General features: G+C 37.0%; 1 protein-coding gene across 2 annotated transcripts in view; it reads right to left on the bottom strand.

Moving 5' to 3' along the window:
• Positions 1-18,096, bottom strand: part of LOC118735376 (apoptotic chromatin condensation inducer in the nucleus) — a 68,453-nt gene that overhangs the window by 10,385 nt on the left and 39,972 nt on the right. Inside the window, exons 3-4 of one of the 2 annotated variants that reach the window (XM_036465096.1) lie at positions 11,642-11,837; positions 11,470-11,582 (exon numbers count right to left, since the gene is read on the bottom strand). In XM_036465096.1, the coding sequence (XP_036320989.1) occupies positions 11,470-11,582; positions 11,642-11,837 (309 nt within the window). Of the gene's footprint in view, positions 1-11,469; positions 11,583-11,641; positions 11,883-18,096 lie in introns of both variants that reach the window. The other variant, XM_036465095.1, reaches the window with a different exon arrangement.

Here is an 18,096-nt window from a genome sequence, read left to right on the forward strand (position 1 = left end):
CCAATAAAGTTTTCGAAAAAGAAGTAAATAGATTAGCGAATTTTTTAAGGAGATTTTAACGCTAGGCATAGGAACTGGGGAGACAACATTATAACCCCGAAGGGTAATGCACTCAGCAGGGAATTGTCAAATACAACCTTAATCTGCCTTAACGACGGTACAAAAACACATAACTGTAGTAACAGTAACAGCAACGCTGGATCGGTTCTACACTTGACCTTCTCAAGCAAAGCACTCAGTAATATTAACTGGCAGTGCCAAAAGGTTAATATTGGTGGAAGTAGGCACTATCCTATTATTATTGAAATTAAACAAATTCAAAAATTACCCAACTTCTTCGTTCCAAAACGCAAATTTATAGAAAAATTAGCCACAGTGGATTTTAGTAACTTGGATAACCTGCAAAAGGACATTCAAGCAGCTAGAAACAAAGCGTGGTGGAATGAGGAGCTAAACAAAATGTACAGGTTACAACAAGCTAAAAGGAAAAAAGCAAATGCGACGAATGCAGTGGTAAATTTTGAAATAGCTTTGAGAGCGTAAGAATGGAAACAAGCTGTGAAGGAGGCTAAAAACAAGAACTACAAGAAGAGGATTGAAGAGGTAAATAATTGTTCAAACACCAAAGACGGGGTTGGACATAATCACCTTTAGCACTCTCAGACATCTACCTAGGGAATCCAAAGAAAAACTGCTGAAGGCTTTGGAATCAAGTTACAATAACAGCGAAGTCATTGGAGGCGAATTAGGATTGTTCCTATTCCCAAAGCGGACAAAGAATTGAATGACTTAAAAACTTTAGGCCTATATCACTTATCTCAGTAATTGCGAAGAGCCTGAATATGCTCATCAAGGATGTCCTTGTAGAGGATATAGAGATGCGAAATATAAAACCACAAAAAGCATTGCGTACAGAAAACAAAGATCGTCATCAATGTGCCTAAATGAAACCCTGCATTTTGTAGCTGACAACACAATGAAACAATGAAAATATTTGTATTTTCTTCCTGGATATATCTGACGCATACAACGGGGACGACCTGGAAATTTTACACACTGTTGGAATACAATATAAACCCGAAAATTCCTAATTGGACTATAAACTTCTTCGCCTCGAGAATACTGACGCTAGGGGAACTTCGGTGAAAGTTAACAATGGACTCCCACAAGGAAGCTGTCTGTCACCAATATTATTTAATATATACATTGCCAAGCTTCACTGCATAAACGATAGTAAAACGCAAGTCTTTCAATTTGCAAATGACATAGCGATAATTTAGCACTGCAAGTTGGAAAAAGCCGCAATCCTCAACTTGAAAACAAAAATTGTAGACATCCAAAGGATCTGCGATTCCATAAACCTAAATTTAAACTTGAACCAAACGAAATGCATGCATCTTTCTGCAGGGAACTTCGATTTAATAATCAGTGGAAACCAAATTGAGCAGGTAGTCACAACAAAATGGCTAGCTAGAATCATTAACTCGAACTCGACAAGTAAAGGGCAAATTGGCAAGGTCAAAGATGAAATAACAACAGGAAAAAATTTACTTGCAAAGCTGACAACAACAAGTAATTTTTAGCAAAAAAAAACCGACTTCAACTCCCATATAAAATATATATATATATATATATATATATATCTCATGATCCACTGATCGGATCTCAACCAGATTAGTATGGGACCACCTCTGAGACACTACCTTTCCGATGCAAAAAGAATTATCGGTTGACGTGGTCCAAAGTTATGCAGGGCTAATACCAACCTTTTCAAAGTGTTTGTAAGGTCCAAGATGGAATACAGTAACACCAGCCATGTCAATGCTTCAAACTGCTACAACAAACAATAGCAAATGAATCCCTGCGTAGATGCTTAGGAGTACCCCCAAGCACACCAACCTAGATCGATATGCCATAGCATGCAGCTGCCACCGCTAGCAAGAGCAGTTTGACCAGACAGAGCAGAGTTCCAGACTTAAAAACACAACTACACCACACCTTTGAGAAATTTAAGGATATTTTCAACCTAATTAACACAAACACTGCTTTTATTAGGCAACCAAATCTCCAATTATTTATTATAGACTCAAATCTTAAATAAGTCTAAAACCAACGTTGCACATGAACAACTACAAGCTATCTTTAGAGAACAACAAGCAAACTATCTTGATCAGGGATTTCACATATTAGCGACTGATGCCTCTGTTAGTGAAAATAAAGTTGGTTGTGCAGTATATGACACGGTTAATAACGTCTCATTTTTATACAACATAGCCTTTTACCGATCGACGACGTTTGGGGAATTAGTGGGATTGCTACAGGCGGTTAAACTTGCCAAGAAGTATAAATAGAACAAACCTTGCATTTTTACAGACAGCTTAGCTGCTGTAAAACTACTAAAACGACCGTCAACCCAGAACCATATAGTGGCTGAAATCCACAATCAAATAGCTAATTCACAAGCAGAAACTGCAGTCATCATGTGGGTACCCAGCCACGTAGGCGTAGTATGTAATGAAAAATCTGACATTGTAGCCAAAACCACAGTAAATCACGGCCAGACGCTTTCGATGGACCTAACGCCACAAGAGGCACTTATACAAATCAGTAAACTATTATGGACAGAGACTAAGGACAAGATAAAGGAAAAATGTGTAGACTGGGACCGTAATACCATCAATATTTTTGCGATGAAGGAAAGACGACCTTGGGTTAAGGACATAAGATTAGACTTACGAGCCATATAACATGAATCTACTAAATAGGCTAATTACCGGACATACATATAACAACATTTATTTACAGCAATTTGTACCCAATGTTAGTGAGTACTGCAACATTTGCAACACGCTAGAAACGCCTGATCATCAGATCTTCAACTGTGATAAGTACAATGCTATGAGAATGAAATTCAAATTTTTCGACACTTACAAGACCATAAATGAAATTATCACTACTAAAAAAACTACCAAACTAGATGGAGCACTCTAGGCTGAAGGTAAGAAGTCAGAACTTTGTACTATTTAAAAAAAAAATCTATACTATTAAAAGAAAAAACAAGAAAGACAAAAGGCAAAATACAACATGATTAAAAAATAAAAACAAAAATGCATAAAAAAAAAACAAATTGGCCGGACTTTGTAGACAAAAGCGCATAGATTGTTAAATTGGTTCGTAAGATGTACGTGATTAGGTGGAACCACATTTTGTTTTAAGATGAATAACGGTAAATTGCAAATGACTCGAAAACGTATCCATAGAAAAAAATTAACTCGATTTTCGGAATCACCGATCAATTCTACATAGAAATTGGATAGTGGCATCCACAGAACATTTTTGCTGTAAGCCAGTGTTATTAGTTAAGGTAGAAAGGACTGAAGAGCAGAACCTTGCTTGCTCATAGGCCAAGAATAATAGCGCTGAGATAACATTTGGGTTAAGTACTAATCTCCTTCGATACTATTAGCTCTTATTTCCATCTGTGAGACATCTGCAAGTATTGAAAGGTTTGCCGAGAGTGGGTAATCTTCTTCTATAATCCTGCTGTTCCACAGGATGAAATAGTTTTTCCTTTCAAACGTGGTCATTAATATTCCTACCGTGTTCTCTCTAATTCGGCACACTTCTTCTTGATAATAGCGATGACCCGTTGATGTGCCTAGGATATCTGTGGAGCTTAAACCATTTTGCGCTTCTTTGTATGCATACTTAAAGAATGGGGCTTTATTAAGTCATCATAAACGGGCATCTAAATATCGTGATTTCAGCGTCATCTATGTTTTGGGTCCATTTTTTTGCAGGCCCACTTCTTATCATAAACTTAATACCCATTAATTCAGGTCATACGATAAAGACGGCTTCTCTAAATATCTTGACTCCGGCGCCATCTGTCGGCACCATTTTTTGCAAATGTATATTTTACGATGCAGAGCGGAATTTTAAATTTATGTGACGTATGATTCCGAAGTTATGGCTGATTAAAAATTTCACTCTTATAGCATGTGCCACCCCCCTTTTACAAAAGTATACATACATATGTACTTTACTACAGTGGCACATATTCCTATAAACGCACTCTTAATTTTAAGTTTGCTACCTTCTCTCTCCTTTCTCAATGGTTTACTCACAACCAATTCTAACTCATATTGTTCGTCAAACTATCGGCAGGTTATATTAGGTGCATTTTTTTGTAAGCGAGCGACAAAAGAGCGCTCAATTCGGGTAAACTCTCCTGTTAGCTACTTAAGCAACGCTGTTGGTAGCCGGCAAGAAACACGTGATAAGTTTAACGGGATTTAGATGCAAAAACGAATTCAAATGAGTTATTATGCGAGGTATTTGCGTAATATATATACTTATTTAAAATATAAGTCACGTATATAAGGAAGCAAAAACTTTCCTCTCGACTTTCCTATTAACAATTCACAATAACCGACCTGGCTGAACTCGGATAAATAGCCGAGTTTGTGTTGTTGCTTTGCGTGTATCTCGTCATTTAAGCGAGTCTTCTTTTGTAGGTCGGTTGCAAAAGAATGCACCTATTGTATGCAAAGATTTGTTTTCGTTGTTGTAATATTTAAATTGTACTGTAAATATTTTACTAAAAACCGGCACATATTCGTTATAACTACGGTGACCATCCGTCCTGTATTATACGGGACGGTCCTCTTTTTTGGCCCATTGTCCTGGCAATTTATTTATTTTATACGGGACGCCAAATGTTCTGTATTTCTTTTAGTGTCCTGTATTTGTCCCGTATTCGGTGTTTTTGACGCCTTAACAGCTCATTAAAATGGCATGCCTATGAACGAGTTTTAAGTGTGGTTGGTATATGATCGTAATTTTCCCCATAAACAGTTATTATTTTCTAATCTGAATGCCTGTGTTTCGATTCGAGGAATACATACAGTGACCAAAATATAATTTAGGACTCGACATTTTAGGAAGGTTTGGCTATTTTTCCTTAGCTTATTTAATGTTTTTTATTTTTTATGAAAGTAAAACTCTTTTCCTAACAAAAAGCATATAATAGGCACTGTTTAGGCTCGATGCCTTCTCAACTGCCACGGAATAAAATTTTCTTAAGTTATAATTTGATGGCAGTTCAAAGTATACTCGGCTCAGTCTGATGCATCCTCCGGATAACCATCCGGAGCATTCTGCGGACTCTGCATGGCTTACAATCTTGCAGAGGTGGTGAAAGAACTTTACCATTAGCCACAGTGCCTATCCACCATTTTTGCACCAATAAATATTTTTTTATATAAGTACATACATACATGTAAACATACTGGTCTCCCCTCTCACTGAGTTATCCAAATACCGAATTTCTAACTTCGTGCAAAAAACTACACAAATTAATTCTGCAATATTTCGTCAAAACTCTTTTAATTGGAATCTTTAGAAAAAAATGGTTTGCAGTTTTGTACCTCAAAATTGAGTATAATAACGTGCTGCTCATTTGCTTTTCGTTTTACAAAATGGTCGAACATACTTACTTTGTATGAAAAAGATACGTAAGTTTTTGTAGAAAAAATTAGCAAAATTATGTTTTGTCCCGTATTCGGCTTCCATAAATATGGTCACCGTAGTTATAACGCACCTGACAAGAAAGTCGAAAACATATTAGTGATTGAAAAACTAAAAAGTTTTTTTGCATTAAATGGAGCATTGGTAAGTTATTGATAACACAAGTGCAAAATTATTTTTTAAGGATATGCTTTTAACTGATTTATTAAAACGCCAAAAGTGAATTCCCTTAATAACATCAAAAAGGTCAAAATAGATCGTACCATAAGGAAGTTTATTCAAATTAAGAAATTGGGTGAAGTATTTGCTTTAAAAAAAATTTAGAATTATGCCGTAAAAAATGTCACGCAAGAATATAAAAAACTTAATATCCGCCAAATAAATCGGATTAAAAAAGGGGAGGCAGCAGGTTAAACTCCTACTTGAGTAGGCTGAATGAGGATGTGCCGAACGAATGTCCGGCATGCGGAGAGACCCCACATGACTCGAACCATCTCTTCGCATGCCCGGAAAACCCGACAACCCTAACGGCCCTGTCCCTGTGGACAGATCCCACAGAAGCTGCACGCTTCCTAGGGTTGCCGTTAGTGGAACTTGACGACAACGACTGAGATACCAACCGATCTGGGCGGGGTTGTTGTAGCCGCTACAACAACAACAACAACAACTAATTTTTTTAGCTCCACTCAAATAAAAGAGCAGTGGGATCTTCCTTTGACCACCAGGAACATTTTACGAAACTCCAATTGCATAAAATAAAAAGAAACGGTGTGAAAGCCTGTGTTGAAACCATATCACAGACAAGGGCGCTTAGACTTAGCCCAAAAATACATGCAGTGGACAACTGAATGGGACAATTTTGTGTTTTTCGATGAAAAAACATTCAATTTACATATATTGCCCACAGTTGTACAGTTGTCCACTGCATGTGTTTTTGGGCTAAGTTCAAAGCATATCCTTAAATAAAATAATGTAAAAAAAATATTTTTTAAAAACAAGCTTTTATTTAACCTGTACAATCAAATGAAGTAGTGTAACAAAAGATTTTTTAGCAAGAAAATTTTGTCAAAACTGCACTAAAATGAGTAAAATAAAATAAGTTAAGATCTCGTTAAAGTTACTAAAAGCCATTTAGTGAAAGAAGTTATTCAAACTCTAATGAAAACTACTAACCATTTGTACTAATTTACTTCGTTTTTAAAAAAGCTTGTCGCGCGAATAGCAAACCGGCATTTAAATATCTGCATACATACATACCTAACCAATTATGCATGTACGCTGAATTCGCCGACAAGCTTTTTTAAAAAGTAAATTAAGAAGTAAATTAGTACAAATTGTTAGTAATTTTCATTAGAGTTTGAATAACTCCTTTCACTAAATGGCTTTTAGTAACTTTAACGAGATCTTAACTTATTTTATTTTACTCATTTTAGTGCAGTTTTGACAAAATTTTCTTGCTAAAAAATCTTTTGTTACACTACTTCATTTGATTGTACAGGTTAAATAAAAGCTTGTTTTTAAAAAATATTTTTTTTTACATTATTTTATTTTATAATTTGTAGTCCATTTATAAAAGCGTTGTATAATAAAAAGTGTTATTTTATTTTATGTACAAAATTTTGCAATAGATATTAAAATAATTCAACTTGCAATGAAAGAGAACAGAAGACTTGGCAAGCAAAATGTTGTTTGCTTACGTTTTGTATAAACATACATATGTACACATAGCAGCAGTTAATTTTATTTCAAGAAATGGCGTGTCGTCCATTTCCGCTGTAGCATGGCTTATATTTAGGCGCAATATTTAACTTCTTCTGGCGGGGCACATCTGGAGTCTTTTATTGTATCTCCTTGATATGATGCCTACAACGAGGTTCATATCTAGACTAGGAATAGCTTTGCTGCACTACCGCCGCGGCGCGTCGGCAGCTTTAACAATTTTATAGTGGTTTTACGTTCTTTGGCAAATTACGCTCTGTTAGCCATAAATCTTACTATTTTTTGACCGCCTTTGAATCAAGACCCCTGGACCATATGGAGAATTCATTTACATTTTAAATTGCAGTGTCATCGGCATTGGAACTATGCTGAAAATTTCAAGTCTCTAACTTGTCGGGAAGTCAGTTTAAAATCAATTGGAATTTTCCGCGATTTGCGCGGGATGACCAAGTTAAATAAAAGCTTATAAAAATAATTTTGCTAAAAAAATATTATGCTTTTTGTTATCAATAGCTTACCAATTTCCATTTAATGCAAAAAAAAACTATTTATTTTTTCAATCGCTAATATGCCTTCGACTTCCTTGTTCAGGTGCGTTTAAACGAATATGTGCCGGTTTTTGGTAAATTATTTACAGTGCAATGTTTTAAATATTACAACAATGAAAACAAATTTTTGCATACAACATAAACTGCCGATAGTTTGACGAACAATAAGAGTTAGAATTTGTTCTGAGTAATCCTTTGAGAAAGGAGAAAGAAGATAGCAAACTTAAAATTAAGAGTGCGTTTCAAACTTATGTGACTTACGGTTTCGAAGTTATAGCTGATTAAAAATGTCACGCCTATGGGAGGTACCACGCCCCCTTGTCACATCTCATTTTTTTGTACCCTAGGTTACGTCCGAGGTCACTCTCTATATACAAGATAAAGCCCCATGAAAATCCATGCAGTAGTACCGTAGATTAGTGAGTTCAAACAGACAAATAGACAAACAATCTACAGTTTTAACTATATGGGCAAATCTAAAAAACAGGTAACCTTAGTGTTTTTTAGCTTTATTTTCACTGTTGGAAACTATATCAAGCTGGTTGCTTTTGGATATACTTGAAGCCTCAAAAAAAATTTGGATCAATTTCCCTCATAACTTTTGAATTATAGGTGTTTAAATAAAAAATAATAATGAAAACAAGTGAATTTTTTATGTAATTTTTAAGAGGTGAAAAATTAATTATGCCATAACTTTTGAAGCACACCATATACTGATTTGAAATTGTATGTGCAATTAGTACTTATGTGTACACTTCAAATGTAGTAGGTAAGAAAAGTGTGCATTAAAAAATAACGAAATGGCAAGTAACTCAAAGTCTGTAATTCCACATTTCACAATTATCAAAATTTTCGGTTTATCGCGTATAGTTTTTGAAGCATTTAAGTTTAAGAACTTTTTAAGTATGTATTGTATACTACAAACAATTACGAATAATTTCATACCTGAGCAAGAGCTGTGCTTTCAGAGTAAACCAACTTTTAAAGATAAAATATTCTGCGATCTTGAGCGTAATTTTTATTCCAAAAACACTTTAATTAAAGCCACATTTGAAAAACACGTCGAAACGATCTAAATCTTTCTATAACTGCTAGTCCTTATAAAATTACATATACCTGTAAAATGCTTCAAAAAATTTATCTCTAGAAGTGTGTAAAAACCCTGATTTACTACTCTTAATGATGCTACTTCTTTTAGTCAGAATATTTCGAGAGTGGTATTAAAGCAATTTTTTTCGACAAATGTTCTGATAGTTGCTCTTACTTAATTGGAGCCTTCTGAATTCAATGGCGTCCTAAGTTTTACCCTATTGGCTCCACTTTTCGAGATAGCGGTACTTGAAACTTTCCTTAAATTTTAACTATTTTATAAAAAAAAGTCCCTGGGTTTTGAAGATATTTTACTAAAATTTTGCACATAACCGTTTTTTAATATTACCTTAACTATTCCATTAAATCATCGAAATCGGTTAACTAAAACATATAGCTCCCATACCACTGATTGATCTGAGACGTTGTTTTGCGTTATAACTCCTTTAATTAAACAGGTTAAAATTTAGTATAGGTTCAATTTAACATATAGCACGCATACAATTTATTATTCAGATATGAAGTTAAGAGTTATTGCGCAAAAACACATATCTGAGTAATCAGTTGTATTGGAGCTATATGTTAATGTTAACCTATTTCGATAATTTTAAGGAATAATTAAGGTAATATTAAAAAACTGTTATGTGCAAAATTTTAGTAAAATAACTTCAAAATTGAGGGAGTTATTTATAAAATAGTTAAATTTAATCAAATTTTCAAGTACCGTTATCTCGAAAACCGGAGCCAATCTTGTAAAACAGGGCATGCCATTGAATTTAGAACATCCCAGTTAAGTGAGTTCAACTTTCAAAATCTTTCCTCAAAGTTTACAACTTGAACAGCGTAATTTCAACCCAGCTTATTCTTTTGTTTTCTATTTCATGCTTATTTCTCGTCTAACTTTTGAAGCACTTGATGAATATGAATTACACTTATATTAATAGATTTATTAAGAGATTACGAATAAAAATGATATATAAAACATAGGTGTGCTCACAAATTTAAAAATTAAAATTTTTTGTTTGAAAGTGTACCTATTTTTTAGATTTGCCCATATATGTATGTAGTATAGATGAGTTTTTTTTTCAAAACCGGCTCTACAAGTTATGGGATATAAAATTTTTAAACGTTATTTATAACAAAAATAACACAAATTAGGAAAAAAAAATGATGTACAATGTCCTTCGATTTAAAGTTGGTTCAAGTCCACCGTGTATGGTTCACGCAAATGAAAGACTTAATTTTTGGAACTTTATGTTGAAAGGCCAAAATAAACATAGTAATTTCTTGGCGTGTTCTTACTTTTTCGGATAGTAGTTCTCTTATTCAAAGCGATTCTCCAAAATTAAGTTACTGATGAATTACTGGATATCATTTTGCATGAGAGTACAGAGCTATTGTTAGTGATATGCCTCAAATCTTTGTTACATTACCTTAAGAAACTTAAATTTATACTCCAATTTATACTTGTTTTATTAAATTAAAATTAGTTTTTCGGGTGAAAAGTTGATTTTACTTTTTAAAACAAAAAAAATATATATATTTTTTTAAGTAAAAAAAATTACAAGAGTTTTAGGAGAAAATGAGAGGTCATATGCAACACCTTTAATCAATATCCCACCTATGTCAAAAAGTTTGGAAAAAGTTATCACAGCATTCTGTCGGCGTTTATCTTTTAAACATAACATAGCATTTTTGCTATAATATCGTCAGTCGACAAAGAAAGCTAAAACATTTAACTGACCATTGTCATTTTCTAATACTAATTTTCTTTTAGTAATGCATTTAATTTAAATGTAATTTACTCCATATAGACTAATTTGTTTACATTCAGATTAATGTCATGGATTAAGAAAAACTGGAATTCATATTTTCGTTAGAGAAAAATAAAAGTTTTTGCAATTATATTTCGAAGTATTAAAATTTGCAAGGCATTCACATATCGTCGCCTGGGTAAACGATTGCCGTATGTTAATTTCGGAAGGTTGTGGGAAATCGCGGTTGAAGTTTGGAATGCAGTTTCTCAAAAACGCGAAGATAGATTTTCTCCAAAGTCTCTGAAAATGTTACTATGTTCACAAAATTCTCAAATTATTCAATTTTTAATGTTTATTGTTAATTAGTTTTGAGTTTATGAAGTAAAATTTTGTCGTAAGCGCCATTTGTCCACAATCTGGCAGCCACTTTGGATGAAATACGACAAAATATGATCAAAATTTCTACTAAATTAACGACACTTTTTATTATTCAATATCTCGGAAACTAAAGGAGATATCTAAAAATGGAGAACGCCATTTTTAAGATATTGATTAGTTTAATATGGCTGTGTCACTAACTAAATTTTTACTAAATTATCGAAAAAATTTTAGTCAATATCTCCGAAACTAAAGGAGATATCTAAAACCTGATAACACCAATCCAAAGACCTTATTTCAAAATATATAACAGTATCTAGAACTAAAAATCGTCAAAATTGCGCTTACGATTATCTTTTACCCAGGCGACGATATGCAACATTTGGTCAAGCATGCATACATATCTTGCGCCTGCGTACACACTAACCACATGATCTAACGTAACTTACTTGTTCGGGTGTTAAAGGTAGCCAGTAAATACATGGTGTACTCTTAGTTTTGCGAAACAAATCATCAAGAAGTCGTAACGGTGGGTCATTTTCCTTTTTCTTTACCTTCCGTACTATAAAAGTATACATATATTATTTATATATAGACAAAAATGTTGGATAGCATTCATACCAGGTGATCGGCTACTACTTCTCGCTTCTCCTCTTCCCTTTGAACGTGGTCTCCTATCCTTTCCATTCCGATCAGTTTCCCGATTGCCGAAGAAAATTTCCCTCTCTCTGCTACGCCGCCTTAGGATTTCCCTATTTTTATCTCGATCTAAACTTTCCTTCTTACCAACATCCCATTCTCGAACCGGTCTTATTGTCTGAAATATATTACATTGAGCCAATAACCCAAAATTCTTTTTTGTCTAGCAACGAATTTAAGGTTAAAAAGAAAAAAAAATAAGTTAAAATAGTAGAATACGTACGGATGATCTTAAGTGAATACGTTAACTTTATATTAGTGATTACACACTTATACAAAATGCATAAATAGATACATATATGTTCATATAACGAAATATTTGAGGTATAAATAAAACCATATTTATCTAAAACCATATTAAATATAAAACCATATTTATACACAGGCTAACACTGAACTGAAATTAAAAATTCGATTGCAGCATTAGAAAATTTAAATTAATCTTCGAAAGCGACCTTGAAAGTTTCCAAATGGATTTGCGAAATGTGGCAAAAAGGCAGGTAGAATATCACTCTGACAGCAAAACTCTAAGGAAAAAATACTTGCGTTGCCACGTCTGTCTACGCTTGTGGATAAATTATGTGCCAATACGTCTGTACGAAATGCATTCCGTACATTACTCAATGTTTTACTACTAGCACATTGTTGGAGCCATAGCACATGTATCCCAAAACTGTATTTCAAAAAAAGCAATAATAAAATAAATAATTCGTCTAATAAAAATAATCCCAACGGTTTCCCGCCAATCCGCACGAGGGGCGCAGTCCGCATGACGTACGGAACCATTATTTTCAATTTTTGCGCCGAGTCACGAAAGGGAGGAGTTTGTTAAGTGTCGAGATATAAAACTGTTCAGCTACAGAACTAAATTTATCTGCTGATTTTATGTCTTTATGTTAGTAATTCATTTATTGAGAGAGGATAATATCGCTTTCTTAGTGCTGAAAAGTGGATCTGACATATCAAACGTGCAGGAATGAGAATTAAAATCCTCATAAGCAACGGAGTGGCTCGTGAAATTCAAAATTAATTTTACCGGCTCTCAGAAATAGGGGACAAAAGTGTCTTGATACACGAGAGGGTACATTAAAGCTAACGTCAGCCACAAGAGACGGACTTGAAATTGAGCCTGTCAGTAATTTAACCATAAAAATTATACCAAGCATTTCCCTGCTACTGATAAAGTGTAGGAAGGTTAATAAGATTTCAGCGACTCGTTTAAGGTGGAAGATTATATTGAAAATCCCATCGAAAATTTCTTAAAGCAAAAAGTAGGAATTGCTTTTGAATTGATTCTATCTTGTCTGAGTAAATATGATATTTTGCATTCCAAACCACTGAACCGTATTCCAGAATCGGTCTAACTAATGTTGTAAGCAGGGTGATATAAGTGTCACTAAATTCTTTTGACTATCGTAGCATTTAGCCTTGTTTACTGTCACAACGAGTTAATTTATGAAACGCGTAAATTTAAAAGTCAAATGTCAGACCAAGAACCAATTTAAAATTTTATTAATTTTTAACCGCCTTCCAAAAAAGGAGGTTATCAGTTCGTCGGAATATTTTTTTTTATAACTTGGGACCACGTCAACCGATTTCGATAATTCTTTTGCATTTTGCTGAATGTTTGCGGTAAAAATTATGGTAATATAGACTTAAACGTTTTTATTTTGCGGTTAGACTTCGCTTGAGTTTACCACATTGCTTACGCGCTCAATTTGGTAGATTTTAACAGATGGTTTACGACGCCGTACAGCTACGAGGTGTACTACGACCACTGCGTACCAGGAGCAATGTTGAAGAACATCGCAGTCTTCTTGGCAAACTGCAGCAGACTAACCAGCAGTCTACAGCTCAACATACTATTTACCCAGTTCGAAATTACGGGATGAACCCCTATGGTCGTCATGCCGTCTAAAGTGGCTTAGACTAATGGGCATGTAATGCTTTGGATATGCGTGGCCACTTGTGGACACAAATTGCTGAGGCAAATTGAGAGGAAGAAAAATTATCAGAAATAGTCATTAAACGCAAAACCAGTAAAAACTTGCAACTTACGCCACTGTGAAATTTTTCCATGGTGAAGTTTTGGCAGGCAATTTTCATTTTGCTTCGATATATTTCTCATCGCCATAAAACAAAGGCTGACTTCCAAAACGTCAATTGCTTTGCATACGTACAAAGTATAATGTTCCATAACGCCGAACTACAAAATATTGACAATGTATACTGTTCCAAAACGCATCCGAAAAGTTATCGAAACGCATCGCTAGAGCAATCAGCGCATCAGAAACAAAGTTGATGCTTCGTTTGTTATTGATTACCATTGGTGTTTTAAAAATGGAAAATTCAGAAAAATGTTTCATTGCTATATTGAATATTTAAAATATGCAATGTATATGGTTGCAATGTGTCGCAACTCTGCATATACAAACAGTTTGAATACCGCAGTATAATAATATTCAAACATTGTATTGATACTGTGGCGAATACTGCGGCAACACAAAGCGAACAACGAAAAATAGGCAGAATGTTCGAGGAATGACGTAGAATATTCCACAAAGAGAAACGTCAAGTTGGATGAACACTGCGAACAGCGAGAGAAAGAGAATGAGCGATAAACTTCAGAATGTTCTAGAGTTGCCATAAGTGCCAGCGCAGGTATATAAGGGCGCCGCCACAGCGAGGTGAGTTAGTTACAAGACAGCAAGCTACAAGTAAAGTGAGCAGAGAAGTGAGTTGCGAATAAGCAAGATATAAGTTTAATTGTGTGTAACAAGTTCAGTTAAGCGCTGTTATTGCTTTAACAAGTATTGTAAAGTGTTTTTACTGTATTAGCGAGTATTGTAAATTGTTTGTTGTACAATAAAGTTAATTGTACTACAATTTGGTCATCGATTGAATTTATTTAACAATCCAGCGATACGAGCCGAGAGATTTGGGAAATCCGGACGAGGTTTCAAGGATAATCGTAACAATTGGTGTCAGAAGTGGGATTGTTAAATAAATCCCGAAGGAGAAACTACTAAAAATGGCGAAAATTCAGGACTTAAAAATTGAGGAGCTGAAACAGGAGTTGGAAAAGCGTAATTTGGCCACCTCCGGAAGAAAAGTGGAATTGTTATCCCGGTTGCGAGAGGCTATGGAAGCTGAAGGCATCGACGTAGACAAATACGACTTCCAAGGTAAACCCGACGATACATCCGCAAAGGACGAACAGAAGGATGAGGCTGCATGTTCGTCCAAGGATGTGCAACAGACATCCGGGAAGGTTGAAGAACAGCAAAAGGCTCCTTCGTCATCAACAGTTATGGCCATGAACACGTTATTGGCTGCCATGTCACAGATGATGCAAGCACAGGATACACGCATGTCAGAGGTGTCATCACAGCTGTCATCCCAGATGCAAACGCTGGAGACACGTATATCTTCAGAGGTATCAGCGCAGGTGTTATCCCGGCTAGAAGCTCAGCTACTGGCACAAGAGACACGTATATCATCCCAGCTGGAAGCACAGGATGCAAAAATTACACAAATACAGGACAAAATCGAAGAGAGACAGGAGAAAGTCGAGACAAAGGTAGAGGAGTTGGAAGGTCGTCTTCGTGATTTACAGTTGAATCGTCCAGCTACTTCGACGAGCGCACCCAAGGTAAAAACCCCATCCTTTGACGGCACGATTCCTTTCCAGGTCTTTAAGCTCCAGTTCGAAAAAACGGCTGCAGCAAATCATTGGAGCATGGAGGATAAATCCGCTGCACTATTCGTTGCATTGAAAGGACCTGCGGCAGAAATCTTGCAGACTATTCCCGACTGTGAAAGGAACAGTTACGATGCGTTAATGGGTGCAGTGGAAAGACGTTATGGTAGCGAGCACCGGAGACAGATTTACTAGATGGAACTGGAGAATCGCTGCCAGAAATCCAACGAGACTTTACAGGAATTCGCCTCTGAGGTTGAAAGGTTGGCTCATTTAGCAATTGGAGATGCATCTGGTGAGCACCTCGAAGGAGTAAAAATCCAGAGGTTCATCAACGGAATGCGGGACGTGTATACCAAGCGTGAGACGTACGCGAATCCCAAGCCAACATTTGCTGAAACTGTCTCGTATGCTCAGACGCGTGAAACGGCGGCGCTCCTAAGTAGACCAGCCTACAAAGCACATCGCGTGGAAGTGGAGACACCGGACGAGACAAAGGAAATGCTGAAGAAGCTAATCCAACTGCTGGGTGAGAAAAAGCATGGCTCTGGCAAATGCTTTAGTTGCGGAAAACCAGGCCACTTCGCCCGCGATTGCAGCGCAAGTTCCAGTGGGCTCAACCATTCAGCAGGACGCAAACGCAGGGCTGAGGGAGACGAATCCAACTCAAATCAGTCGTTAAACTAAAACGTGCCAGCAGGAAGGGCCGCGTGCTGGCTCCAGAAGTTGAAGGGCCCATAATCTCCGTCTCACAAATTGGCCGGAATGCGAGCAACCTCACTATTGGTGGATGTGTGAATGGGCAGGAGCGAGTGCTGACAGTGGATACTGGAGCGTCACATTCCATTATTCGACCTGATGTGACTACTTTTTATGTGAAGCCACTACCTGGAGCAAAGCTGCAGACTGCAACTGGTGAATGCACCCAAGTGTTAGGAGAAGTACCATGCGAGGTAATAATCGACGGTTGGGCCTCGTACACTAAGTTTATAGTGGCAGACATTGTGGATGAAGTCATCATCGGCGTGGATTTCTTACTTGGCCAAGGCATGAAGATTGACCTCCAGAGAATGATCCTGACAGATCGTCACAGGAAAGTGCCACTTAGGGTTGGTTACGACAGCCAGTACTGCAGCAGACGGTTAGAAGAAGTGTCGACAATTCCACCAGAAACGGAAGCGGTTAGTTGGGCGGAGGTTGGCAGTGATGGAGACGGAGTGGTTTCATCAGGAGAAGGAAGCGGTTCACTGATACAGGTTCCGCTAGCTCAGTGAAGAAGAGGTCGCAACAAGGAAGTGGTCATGGCAAGCCAGGCAGTGTTTCCGGCAGGAGGAAAGCCACTGAACCACGTTGCAATGGTGATACGCCGTTGGCCGGAAATGGAGGCGGCTGTGAAAGCAGTAGGCGCGCTTTGAAGTGTCCCGAAAAAGGTGGTCGGAAAAGGCGAGCAATTAAGCCGAAAGCCAAGGTTGAGATTATACATGTCCGGTCAATGAAGTTAGCATCGGCGGAAGAGCGAGATACGAAACGACGGCGGAAATTTCAGCGTAAGGATCCGGATGTAGCAAGATGTGCTAAAGGCAGTGCAGCACGAAGGCGGGAGTCTGGGTGTCATGGACAGATGATGCGGCATAGATCTGGCGAAAAGGGTGCCCATGAGCACGACCATGTGAGATGGTGCACCACCGGAGATAAGCTGGAAGCAATGTCCAGTAACGCATCGAGCCGAGAAGAGCTACAGGAAGGTGATTCGGTGTTGTTGCTCATGCCGCAGCCGAAGAAAGGCTTCACCTCCGGACAACATCGTAACTGGAAAGGTCCGTATAGGATTGACAAACGGCTGAAGGACGCAGTGCATCGAATCCAGACAATGGGGAGACCGAGGACCAAGATGAAAGTCCACTTGGAAAGACTTGCAGCGGTTGGAGCGGCAAGTGTGTCTGATCGGGACGATCAGACTTAGGTGGAGGGCAGTGTGGCGTATACTGCGGCAACACAAAGCGAACAACGAGAAATAGGCAGAATGTTCGAGGAATGACGTAGAATATTCCACAAAGAGAAACGTCAAGTTGGATGAACACTGCGAACAGCGAGAGAAAGAGAATGAGCGATAAACTTCAGAATGTTCTAGAGTTGCCATAAGTGCCAGCGCAGGTATATAAGGGCGCCGCCACAGCGAGGTGAGTTAGTTACAAGACAGCAAGCTACAAGTAAAGTGAGCAGAGAAGTGAGTTGCGAATAAGCAAGATATAAGTTTAATTGTGTGTAATAAGTTCAGTTAAGCGCTGTTATTGCTTTAACAAGTATTGTAAAGTGTTTTTACTGTATTAGCGAGTATTGTAAATTGTTTGTTGTACAATAAAGTTAATTGTACTACAATTGGGTCATCGATTGCATTTATTTAACAATCCAGCGATACGAGCCGAGAGATTTGGGAAATCCGGACGAGGTTTCAAGGATAATCGTAACAATACGTTTTGGAAGTCAGCCAAACATTGTTGTGGTGTAGTGGTTAGCAGTGCGCGCTAGCATTGTGCAGGGCCTGAGTTCGTGCCCAGTTTCCGACCAACATAAAAAAATAATAAAACAAGCAATATCGGTCGCTCCCGGCAGGCAATGGCAAGCCTCCGAGTTTATTCTGCCATGAAAAACAGCTACTCATAAAAATACAATGGCC

The sequence above is a fragment of the Rhagoletis pomonella genome, unplaced genomic scaffold (assembly GCF_013731165.1).
Source record: "Rhagoletis pomonella isolate Grant_MI unplaced genomic scaffold, Rhpom_1.0 Rhpom_scaffold_00003, whole genome shotgun sequence".
NCBI classification, from domain to species: Eukaryota; Metazoa; Arthropoda; class Insecta; order Diptera; family Tephritidae; genus Rhagoletis; species Rhagoletis pomonella.